This window comes from Corvus brachyrhynchos, unplaced genomic scaffold, assembly GCF_000691975.1.
Source record: "Corvus brachyrhynchos isolate BGI_N302 unplaced genomic scaffold, ASM69197v1 scaffold255, whole genome shotgun sequence".
Lineage (NCBI taxonomy): Eukaryota > Metazoa > Chordata > Aves > Passeriformes > Corvidae > Corvus > Corvus brachyrhynchos.
The window spans coordinates 5,214,955-5,227,283 of NW_008238358.1; the positions used below are offsets into that span (position 1 = coordinate 5,214,955).

General features: G+C 36.7%; 1 protein-coding gene across 5 annotated transcripts in view; it reads left to right on the forward strand.

Moving 5' to 3' along the window:
- Positions 1 to 25: 25 nt before the first annotated feature.
- ATF2 (activating transcription factor 2) overlaps positions 26 to 12,329 on the forward strand; it is a 50,407-nt gene continuing 38,103 nt past the window's right edge. The window contains exons 1-6 of one of the 5 annotated variants that reach the window (XM_017735732.1): positions 27 to 162; positions 3,271 to 3,304; positions 7,053 to 7,162; positions 8,805 to 8,879; positions 9,510 to 9,579; positions 12,036 to 12,132. In XM_017735732.1, the coding sequence (XP_017591221.1) occupies positions 9,532 to 9,579; positions 12,036 to 12,132 (145 nt within the window). In that variant the 5' untranslated portion in view covers positions 27 to 162; positions 3,271 to 3,304; positions 7,053 to 7,162; positions 8,805 to 8,879; positions 9,510 to 9,531. Of the gene's footprint in view, positions 163 to 3,270; positions 3,305 to 7,052; positions 7,163 to 8,804; positions 8,880 to 9,509; positions 9,580 to 12,035; positions 12,133 to 12,329 lie in introns of those variants that run through there. The other 4 variants (XM_017735733.1, XM_008634741.2, XM_017735731.1 and 1 more) reach the window with 4 other exon arrangements.

Consider the following 12,329-nt stretch of genomic DNA (forward strand, 5'->3'; position numbering starts at 1 on the left):
CGGCATCGCCGGGACCGGCGCGGAGGGCGGGAGGAGGGAGCAGCCGGGCCTCGCCTTTCCGCCTCGTCTTTGCTCCAAAGGAGGCCTCCGTCTGCATCCATCGTCGTCTCTGGAAGGAGAACTTGGTCCGTGCCGGTGCTGGAGTGGAGGGTGCGGAGAAGGGTACGGGTGTGGGGGATGTTGGGCGCGGGGGTAAGAACAGCTTTTCTGCACCAGAGGGAGGTGTTGGCCTGCCTGGGGTCTGGCCGTGGAACTGAACCTCCTGGACCAGTTGCCTCATTGACTTTGCCTGTTATTGTGCATAATGTCTCTCTAGTTGTCTAATAAAAGGTTTCACGTGAAAAAACATGCCACAGACCCTCAATTAGTGGTAGCTGCACGGTGCTTTAAGCACAAATGTTTTATGCCAAGATGCAACCTCATGTTTGGAGTTAGGGGATATGTGTGCTGCCATGTTGCTTCTGCAGTCTTACTCATTCTACAGCCTTTTTGCATCCCTGTTCTTGGAGGGAGATCCATTCGTGTGTTTTTATGCCCTGTTCATGCACTGTGTGTCCCTCATTTGCTTTTCGTTCTGTTGCTTTCTCCCAGAGGTGTTTATCTTCCAATAGTGTTGCTGTCACCTGTTTCCTTGCACTGAAATGAGAAATTTGAATGACCTGAATACTCTGAATCATCCTCTACTTTCCAAATAATGACCACAAACATGGCTAAAATGTATTTTATATACCACTTTTTAAAACAGTGGGTTTGTTTTCTTTTTGACATATTCTGCTCATGGCAGTGAATGTCACATCCCTACTTCTTGCTGAGCGTAAAGCCAGGTAAGAGGTAATAAAAACAAACGTTGTGAAGTTTGGGTCATAAGACTGCTAGGTCTGTGTTAGATGCTGAATTCAGCCCTCCCGATAGGATGTGGACCAGTCCTTGTGGTTCTGGTCTTCCACAGGTGTTTTAGGTGGGATTTCTTGAGCCATCTGCTGAAACAGGTTGTTGTCTGTTAATGGACATCCCATTGCAGACGTAATTTCAGAGGGACAAGCTGTAGTCCAGTTTGGCATTCACTTGGATTAACTCTGAAGTGTTTATAATTATGCAATCCAGAATCAAAATTGTCAAGTTGTCTTGTTAAAAAACAAAACAATAATTTTGTCAGGGACTGGTTGTTATATAATGCTTCAAAAGAATTGTCAAATAATAAGAAACCTTAATGTGTACATAAAGTGAAGCAGCTCTTTTAAAAATCCATTGGGATTTTATGTTTCAGTACTGATGTTGCATGCTAATGCTTAATCAAGTAGTTGAGCTTTTGATCTTCTTCATAATGTTGTTGATATTCTATCCTGACTTGAATTCTAGAAATACGAATATGTTTGGTAGGTCTTTTTCCAGAAACTTCTAGACTATGTAGTATCTAATAAAATGCTTTCAGATCATAAATTTAATCATACTTACTTTTATTAATAATCTTGTTTTTCATGCTGCTTTTCTTTTATGACCACATTGAACAGCATGAACTATGGTATTATTTTCATTCTTTTGTCATTAAATTTTGAATGTGCCTAGTGCTAAAAATCCCTTTTCTGTCATCAGCTTTTTCTTCTTCTACTCTTAATTAACTTGAACTTAAAAATATACATTTTTACCTCCATGAAGTTTTCCTAACCTAAAGTTATTTATAATATTAACATTCTTAATGGTCTCTTAACATAGTCTTGAGTTTCTGCATAAAAATTACGTATTTTCGATTTTCAAAGAAGCAAATGTGACTCAATACTTTTAACTTTTATTTTGGTACTGAATAGATTTCAAGTTACCATTGTTCTGCATAACTGAACTATATTTGTTTCACATATAATATGCACTCTAAGGAGGCATTGAATATAGTTAGTGACAGAAATATTAGTCAGTATTTAATAATTATGCAATAAATGTTTTTTTTCCACATTTATGCTGTACTGTTTTCAACTTTGTTCAGTGTCAGCTTTGGTTCAGCCTGAGAACTTTTCCATTAGCTTCCCTTCAGATAAGAACTTCTCTTCAGGAAGGCGTTCCAAGAAATATATCATGTTTCCTTTCTAGGTAAAGCCAGTGGTCATTTCTATAAGTGCTTACAGGAAAGAAAAAGATCATTCTGTTTTAATGAGCAGGAGGAATCCTGTAGTGGAATATTTGATATATTTAAAGATTTTTAGAATTAAATTCTTAATTAATTAATTCAATTTTAGACTTCAGGGATGCCATCTAAGAAAATGTAAAAATGAAGTAACTTTTTGTTAAGCTTTTTTTTTTTTTTTTAATTTGTTGAAGCTAGTGTATAAAAATGAGCTTGGATTTCTAATGTGTGTTAGGTTGAAGATGTTCAAACCTAGATAAATGAACTGGGGCAAGTAAGCCCTAATATCTCTAAGCAAATTGTGAAAAGATGGGAGGAATATTAACCCCTCTGTGCTCTTTTCTGAGGTTCATTGACTTTTTGCTTATCTACAAGAGCTATATTCACATAGCCTGAATTTTTACTAAGTTAAAGAAAGATCAGGGGTGTCTCTGAAAAATACTTAAGCCAGAGGGTTGAATTAGAAGCCACCATGTTCAGCCAACAGGAAGTGTTAGGCCTAAGGACCTTTCTTTATGCCATTAGTGCTCTCTGTTTACCAGAAATGTGTCTTCTTGTGGAAGAAGCCACTCCTGCAGCTGAAGGAATTTATTGCTTTGTTTCTGCATATGTGACTATCTGTCCAACTGGCTTTCTTGTTCTTATTGCAACTTGTTAAGTCAATCATCCTTACTTGTATCTTTCCTTCTTGTCCAGATGCTCTGCCCTTTATAGAATTTAGACAAATTGGGGAAGGTATGGAATTAACTTTAGACATCAGATACAAGCAGTTACTTAATAATATCAGCAAAAAGTGCCTAACATTTGACTTTCTAGAAGAAAAAATTTGAGCATTATGCTAGCAGCGTAGTGTGAAGAAGGAGCTCCTGTTTTCCTGTTTGCCAGCTATTGCTATTTACAAACTTTAAATATTCTGGACTACACCAGAATCTATTAGGTTACTTTCTGCCAATCCCACTTTCATTATGAGGAGTAATGTTTTAATTTTTCAAGTTTTATCTCCTCCATTTCCTTCATTGTTCAGTTTTATTTTTTAGGAATGCCAAATTCGACAGTGTTATGGAAATAGAGTCAGATCACTTCTGAAAGTGTCCTGTAATGGTCAAGTATTAACTACACCACTTTTGCTTCACCTTTCTTCTTTTGCTTTATAGGAAACAGAAAATACAGCTGTTCCAGTCCCTCCAGGTAAGTAGAGCAATGGGATTTTCTTCCTTTTAAAATACAAATTAATTTTTTCAAATTTATGTCTCTTCTTTTTAAGTGGTGTATTCTACCTACTAACATCGGATTTTTACTGAAATCACAACTTGCAAATCTACCTGTATAGTAAATTGTGGAAATAAAGATAGACTCAAATGTGAGAAGTGATTGAAATTTATGATGTGGCTGCTGTATGCAAGCATTGAAAGTATAAGGGCGCCGTGTTCATTTTGATTTTTGTTGATATTTGTTTGGTTGTATAAGAAAGCCATCTCTTAATTGTGAGGCGTTTAAATTTAGAAAACAAAAATAGCTACCTCCCCCCATCTAAAGAAGTCTTGGAAGGAGCTAAGCAAAACACTATATTCAGCTCTTCAGGTAACCATTAAGAAGCTGTTATTCTTTACTGTGGCAAATATGTTCAGTTCACTTTACTTTCAATAAGTATGTACTCTAAGTAGAACTCGTAAAAGTTGATAAAACTTAAAGTTTTTGACCTGATTCTTTTATGCTTCAGTTTCCTGTTATAAAATGAAGCTTTAAAGTAAAGTCTTACATTACCTAAAGTAGTTATACACTATGATGAGATCAACAGAAAAGTTTAGTAAGAGTTAATAATTCTCTATACAGTAAGGCTTTGTATGTTGCAGTAGAAGGGGGCACAATCCCAGATCCAATGTAATGAATAAAAGGAAATGTTGACTAGACATGATCAGGCTTGAGGAAATGCAAACATCCGTAGGAAGATACATCACTGTTACTCTAACATAAGCACTTTGTAATGTTTGGACTCAGAGGAAATCAAATGCTGATGGACTACTATAATTCTTACTTGTTTCAGTGGCCTGATACAGTTTTTGTCCACCTTTTCATCTTTTTCAAACCAGACTGTACAGGTGTTTCTTGGGTTGGAGCCACATGCAAGTGGTCAGTGTAGCTGCAAGGCTTGGGTGTGCTGCTCATGTAAGCAGTAGGAGATAAATCAGCTGCTACTGTAGCTGCAGACTGACACATTGTCCTCTGTGGACTATCCAGTTTGGGAGGGTGGCACACTTGTAAGAACATGTATCTCTTCTTGCATGTTGGCCAAAAGAAGAATGCTGTCATCAAAAGTTTTAACATTTTTGTTTGTTCTTGGGGCTGTGTGTGTTCGTAGTTGTGTTTTCTGTGTTCAGTTCTGGCAGTTTTCTTCTGTGCTGTTTGTGTCAGCCCTGATGTTACAGGAGGGCAGTCTCTGTATTGCTACAGTGCTTAAAATAAGTAATCACAGGGTAAGACTGCACAGCCTGTGAGTGGCTCTGTACACGGATGTCTTTTTGCACACACCTTGCTTTCTACAGGTACATATGGTACCATTTACATATGGTAAAGTAGAGGCTTTAGCTGCAAGTTTGGTGAGTCTTTAGTAGGTGTGTGTGAAGAATTACTTTTCTCAGCAAATTTGAATAAGTTTTTGCAAAGACTATCGATATATATACATTTTAAACAGCTGTTTAAATGTTCAGTAGAAAAATTTTGAAACAAGGTGTCAGTTGTGTTTTCCATGCTCCCATATGTAGGCAATTAAGAGAAAACAGAAGAATCTGTAGCAGTTAAAAAGCCAACAAGACATGACTTAAGTCAGTGTATGATTGTATTCTTTGTAACATTGTCTGCAGAAAGGTATTTTGAAAGCAAGCCTCAGACTATGTAATAATAGTTTCCACAAAGTGTACCCAAGGTGTTTAATTAAAATCTTATGGAAATATTCAGATAATTGTTGAAGCTATTTTTGTAGCAAATTTAGATAAATATTAAGGTGACATTTTGTAGAGACATCTTTATTTTTTAAATAAGCACACTCCTCTAAATATTAGTGAATTACCTGCAAACTCATTTTTATTTCTCCATATTATATATATTTTCAAGATGGATGTATACTTATTTATATATTTACTGTATCATTTACATTCCAAACATGATAAAAGAGGCTTGCTACATTTTAAATAGGCATGATGTGAATGTATTTTACTTTTGTGGTGAAAGTACAGAGCAAACACCAAAAAACTGAGATTATTTTCTGATTTTAGTACTGAAGTTGATTATCCTGCCAAGGTTATTTCAAGTTTTTCCTGTGTTCAGCTCTGATCCTGTTACTGTGTGACTGGAATTCTACATATGGATTTCTTTATGCTACTGAAAGGAATGTAGGGTTTGAAGCTTACAGAAGAAAGTTGCAGTTCAGTGGACTGTAGTAAGAATCATTTCACTGAATGTTCATTCTATCTGAAGAGATAAGGCTGGAGTTTCGCATTCGTGTTGGATTCCTTCAGGAACTGTCTTTTTTTCTATGGGACAAGGTGTTAGCTGTTGCCTAGGTAACAGTCCAGGGTGTCTATAATTCCCCTTTAGTGACAGGGTTATCACTTCATCTATTACACTTCTCATTTGGCTTTGAGAGTAACATTTTTGTCAAGATGGCATCTAAGTTGCTATTTTGGCTTTCAAGGGAAAGGTATTTCCTAAATTGTTCTTTCTTACTGTGATATTCTCACTTGGAGCAATCAGTCTACAAGAGAGAGAGACTCTTTTGAAATTAGAGTGGCAATTACAAACTTTTTTTTTCTGAAAATTTGCCTTCTCTGTGTTAGTTTTGTTATGCCTGTCAGGCAACATGCAATCCACAAGGAAAAGAGGAGGCAAAGGATGGGGTTTGTGTGTGTTTTGTAGCAGCAGCGGGTTTTTGATCATGCAGAGTCTTCTAAAGGTGTCAGAATATTACCCAGGTTTGGATGGTCTATTGCAGTTGTTAACCTCTGTTCCTTGCTATGGTATCTTTATGGTATGCTTTAAATTTCAGAGTTATCTTGGATTGCTCAGAATGTCATCCAGTCAAATTTTGAATTTCTGCAAGGGTGGAGATTCCACAGCCCCACTTGGCAACCTGTTCCAGTGTTCAGCAGCCCTCACTGTGGGATTTTTTTTTTTTTTTAAAATACTGTGTTTTCCTCTTCCTCTACACTTGCCCTTAACTTTCTTGTTAAGTTGTGTCTTGTGAATGTTACATCTCATCCTTTTATTATACTCTACCTAAAGTCTGGACCTGACTTCTCTATATCAACACATTAGATAGTTTAAGACAGCAAGTAGATGTTTCTTTAGCACTCCTTCTCCATTCTGAATTTGCTTCCTGATGTTCCTCTTGTTATGTAGTAGTCCAGCCTCCTAACCATTTTGACGGGGCCCCCAGATGTTTGCTCTCCAGTTCATCAGCTGTCTTGAGGGGCTCAGCACTGGATATGGCACTTGAGCTATATAGCCTTATGGTGCCAGATAGAGGAGGATAATCACTTCCCTTCATCTCATTGCTGTGCCATTGCTAATTCATCCCAGTAGCCTCTTGTCTTTCAGTGCTGCAACTGACATGATGCTGAATCCAACTGGCTTTGTTGTCCACCAGGAGTTACAGGTTCTGCCCCAAAGCTGCTTGGCACCAGTTGCCCCTCAGCCTCCACTGTTGCATGGAGTTATTTTGTTCTAGGTGCAAGCCTTGCATTTGTCTTTGTAATAGGTAAATACAATTCTAACCAATTTGGCTGCACTAATGAATGTGAGCCCTTTGTTTTCCCATCCTGTCAGATCTAGTTTCTGTTTAGATTTTAAACGTCCAAGGTCTTGCTTGGAATGCGAGTGAACTTCTTTTCTCTTTTAGGTGCAAAAATTTCAGTGCTTCAACATAATTTTTTTTCCTCAGATGTTATCCGGAATCTCTTTACAAGGGATTACCTCACAAAATTCCATGTGGTCTGCAGTCAAATAATGTTACAAAGATGAGGAAATGAATTTATCTCCAATTTTTTTCCAGTAAGTTTGCCAGAAGGACAGTGCTGCTTTTCTTTTTCACAAGGATTGATTTTTTAACTTGTACATCAGGCATTCAAAATTCACAGGCTTTGCAAACCAAAACATGGAACCAGATACAACTTCACATGCAAATACGAGCTCTGGTAATACTCCTTTAAAAGAGAAAATGAGTGGACTTAAAAAATTGATCTTTACGTCTTCTCACCTAGGAGAAATACTAACAGCATGGAGGGAGTAGGTTTTATGGCCAAAACTGCATCTTTCAGAGACTGGCAACAAGATACAGTAACTGAGTAGAAAAAATGTCCTACATGCCCTTTAGTTAATCAAAATCTTCATCCTTTGGATAAAAAAAAAAAAAAATCAGAATTGTTTCTTATATCATCTGACATTTCTGATATGGATATTACTAGTCTGCTCATAATACATATCCATATGTGCATATTGGCATATGTTGGCATATGTAGCCATTATGTAAGTATATGGTGCCCTATGATCACAGGTTTAACAAAACTAATTCCTCTTGAGATCTAAATGAGACTAACTCTGTTAGTTTGAGCCTGCATTTAAAGAAATAAGATTGTTGCATAGCTGAAGAAGAGTAATAAGCTTGTGGGATAGCTGTTAAGTCTATTGAAGTTCCACATATTGTAAGGATATATTCCTAAAGTGTCATGGATAAGGACCTTATTTCTTACCCTGGAGCCTTAGTCATGAGTATTCAGACTTGCCCATAACCTCGTTAATATTCCTTATTAGTGAAAGTACCAAGTTCACAGTTTGCACAGTTCAAAAAATACTTCATTCATTCAGAAACTTGAGACAGGTTGTGAACTCTTTGCAAAGAACAGTGGAACAGTCTTCATCCCTGATTTGCTTTGGCATCCTTCCTTTGGGATGTAAATGTTTCCCTGAGCTGTCAGTGCCAAAGACTCTAAAGTTTTCTGGCAGCCATTCGTCTCTTCTCGACTTCTGATCTCAGCTCAGTATCCTCATTCCTTTAAATGTATATATTTAGAAGTGACAGTTTAAAATCTCCTCCATGCCATGTTTTCCTTTCTTTGCTGTTGGGTGTACATTACAAAGGACACTGGGATCTCCTCCTCCTTGAAGGAATATCCAAAAAGTCTATACACAGTAGTTTTTTACTGTACAGGTACATCCAGAAGGATCAGGTACTGTGCAGTAATGAGTATGAAATGGTTTGCTTATGCTTACTTGATATGTCTTGTGTCTAGTGCCCAGGTGTGTACCAGAAGTGTGCATTCTTAGGATGGTTAAACAATTTGAGAATCCTTGCAACTCTACATGACCAGCATGCTGGGGGAGAGATGGATTTATTCTGCCTATGATATTTAATCATAAAAACATCTTTATTCATCTTTATTTGCTTCATCAGTCTAAGTAGTGTTCAGAACTAACACTGTTAGTTCTTCATACAAATATTCATTTAAAGATGAATGTATTTCCTCCAGCGTAAAGCCACAGATGCCACACTAATTAGAGGATGTATTGAAGTAAACAATTTCTTTGAAAAACTGTTGTGTTTCATGGGTGGATAGTGGACATTTTATCATTTATCTTTACGAAATCATGCATTATTTCATTTTTAGCATGCACAGTAATTAATATCTTCTTTTAGTTACAGTTCATTGCCATGAAAAGGAGGATATGATAGTTTGCCCTATGAAACAGGTTTATATGTGAAATTTGGCAGGTATGTGTATTATTGTGTGGGGTGAGTATGCAAAACAGCGCCAAGTATAATTAATATCTTACTTCTTTCCTAAGTATTTTTAGTCTGTCAATAATTTAGTAGCTGAAACATTAGTATAGTGCATGTTTTTGTAATTAGATTTGTAACGGTTTACACAAAGGGCTGTGTGCCAACTTACCTTTAATGATGAGCTTTAAATAAAGATTGTGAAAAGGCTAAGTAATCAACACTTCTTCCTCATCTGTTGGCACCATAACCTTGACTGTGTGGTATTGTCTGCTGCTTTGATTTCTTTTTTAACTGTGAGAATTGGATCATTAATACAATGTATTTGATTTCAGTGACAAGTTGTTCTTACTATGCTTTCGATACTTTTTGCAATTAGTCATGTTACATACAAACATGTGGATTTCTGATTGAGGTGTAATGTTCAGAAGCTGCTGTGGTGGATTTTGTGTACCTTCCTGACAGAGCTTGAAAATCCATTTGAATCATGGGTATTTAGAATATTAGTGTAGTCAGAAGGTAGAAATTCTTGCCCATAGGATATTAAAATAGCCTGTGGATGTTGATGTATTGATAATTTGTTGGAATATTTGTAAAATTTGTTCCATTCTAATTTTAATACAGGTAGCACAACGACCTGTGGAATATGAGTGATGACAAACCCTTTTTATGTACTGCCCCTGGATGTGGCCAGGTAATGGTCTGAACTGAAGTTACTAGCATTGATCAAATAAAAGTAAAACAGTGAAATGTATTTTTAGGGATTGACGGAAAGGGGCTTATGATAATTGCTAGAAAGTATTTTTATTTTGCTGAAAGGCAAGAATTTGTAGCATGTTATATGTTTATCCAAAATGCTATCCACAGAAGAAAAAACTAATGAAATTATTCTTTCTGAGCTAAAAATAATTTAATTTGCTAGCCCTGCTTTACTTGCTTTCATTAGGAAAATAATCAAGACCTAACTTGTATGAGATAACCTGCATTTTCTAGGATATTTCAGTGTTGGTGGGGAGCTCAATGTGAAGGTTCCTTGTCACTACTCTTCATAGCTGTGGTGACTGCAGATATTTATTGGCATAAGTTTGTTTTATGTATGTTGTTGTGTAGAGGAAGATTGTAACACTATGCATGCCACAGAGTATATTTCAATTCCTATTGTAGTTTTAATGAATTCTAGTAAATAGCATTAGTGTGTGTGTGTGTGTATATATATATATATATATATATATAGGTGAATGTGAACCGAAAAGTGAAAATATTGTGGAGTATTTTAGCAGATGGTTGCTTAAAAGGAAGCCGTCTTAACACTTTTATTTAGTATCCTGAAAATAAATGCATTTGCATTATCTGCTGTGTGTGGTGGACATCCCTGCATCCTGTGTATAAAATTATTTCATAAGCTGATTTTTTTTCATAATATAATGGTTGCTGCCTTTATATAGAATCGATTTCATAAACAAGATGTTTTTCCTTATATTTGTGCGCTTCAATTTATTTGGATTTTGAGTTCAAAATACTCTCATTTTTATTCTGGAAACTTAGCTTTTATGATGAACGACAGTATTAATGTTATATTAATGTGGTCTTCTGTATTTAAAGCAGGAGAGGACTAAGATTTCTTGTTATGTCTAGTATGTTCAGAGATATCAAAAGTAACAGAAGAGGATTGCTTTCTCCTAAGCAACGTGTTTGTCCCCATCCCAATTGAATCTCATTGCAGTGTATACTGTCAGAAGTTTTGGTAACTAAATCTCACAGAAGACATATCATGGGGTCTACAGCAGTGCATGTTTCCAGGGAAGGTGAAGAGAGAAGTTCGTGTCCCGGAAAATGGGCAAGGCTTCTCCAGATGCCAGCTTCGTGCTGTAGGACGGAGAGAGGGAGTCAGGATCTGGACGTCCTCTTCCCTCTGGAAGAGCTGGTGCACCACTTTGTGAGGACAGAAAGCTACATTTAAGTCTTTTGGGGTGATAGAACGCAGAAATTTCTGACTTACTCTGTATGCAGAGATAAGGCACAGGAGTTACGGAGAGCTGGGTATTTGCAACCCTGGGCAATAGAGTTGTAAGGGAAAAAAAGTCCCTTGCCTGTTTCACCCTTACAGTGATCCCGCATTTTTAATTTCCCTCACAGTTCCACACGTACATGTCCTTTCTCATGGAAACATTCTGAGTTACTGTACTCTGAGGTCAATTCAGCTTGTATGTTAGTTCCTGAGAGGTGATTCTTGGTATGTGTCTGTTGTAAGGTACATGTGGAGTGACTTAAATTAGTGAGGCATAAGAGAAACATAATTTGTGGCTCAAATGTTCACAAAACACATTAAGAATTACTATGTTTTGTGTAAAATGTGTTCTTTTTAGGAAAGCTGCAGCTCGGGAAACATTTTTTTAGATTATGTCAATTGAAACACTAACTTCACCCACAATTACAGATACATAGCAAATTGGTGAAAGTAAATAAATAGTGAAAGTAAGAATATCTCTTTTACAGCACATAGTTTGTCTGCTTACTGCTTTTTTTATAGCATAGACCTCAAATTTTGGGGAAAGTGTGCATGCAACAAGCAAACCTGAGATGTTTGTAAAGTGCTGGTAGGTTTAGTTCATTCACAGCATTACAGTCGTCTGACATGGTTCTAGTGTTTCCCTTTCTACCTGCCTCTTGTTTATGTAGTAAATGGTCAGGGGCAGGAGCTATAGTATATTTTATCTTCATGCTGTTAAATGCAGTGAAGTTTGTGATTACAGATCAATTGTCATTATTGTGGTTATACACACAATGAAGTAGTCAAGTAGTGGTAATGAATTACTAGACATTGTCAAGAACCATTAATACAGCAAATGGTTGTTTGCTGCTGGTTGATGGAGGCAGCACTCCGAGATGTTATCTTGGACTTTTGATATATGCAGGTACTTACACTACAATTTTCCTGGTACCATACTTAGTTACTATGAGCATCATTTGAGTTTTATAATATTTCTGCTTGGTACTGTTGACCAAGGAACAAGATATATCTGCGTTAGAGGGTTGTCTTTTAATGTAGTAATGATAGTTTTACATGTTGGAAAAATTGCTTTCTGTGGTATGGCATTTGCTGTGTTCACACTCCCAGTTTCAACTGTTTCTTGAAACTTTCTGCTGCAGCGTTTTACCAATGAGGATCATTTGGCTGTCCATAAACATAAACATGAGATGACACTGAAATTTGGTCCGGCTCGTAACGATAGTGTCATTGTGGCTGGTAAGTATATACTTCTGTTAAGTTTATTCACTTTTCTGCTGGAATAGGCATATGTTTTATGCATTTTCTGTACATGATACACAGATTAAGAGAATGTGATACATTTTCTTCACTATACTTGTCTGCAGTGTGTGCTTAGGCAGTGTTTTCTTACATAATTCATGTCGGAATTTGAAGTCAGTATTATTCTTCATAAG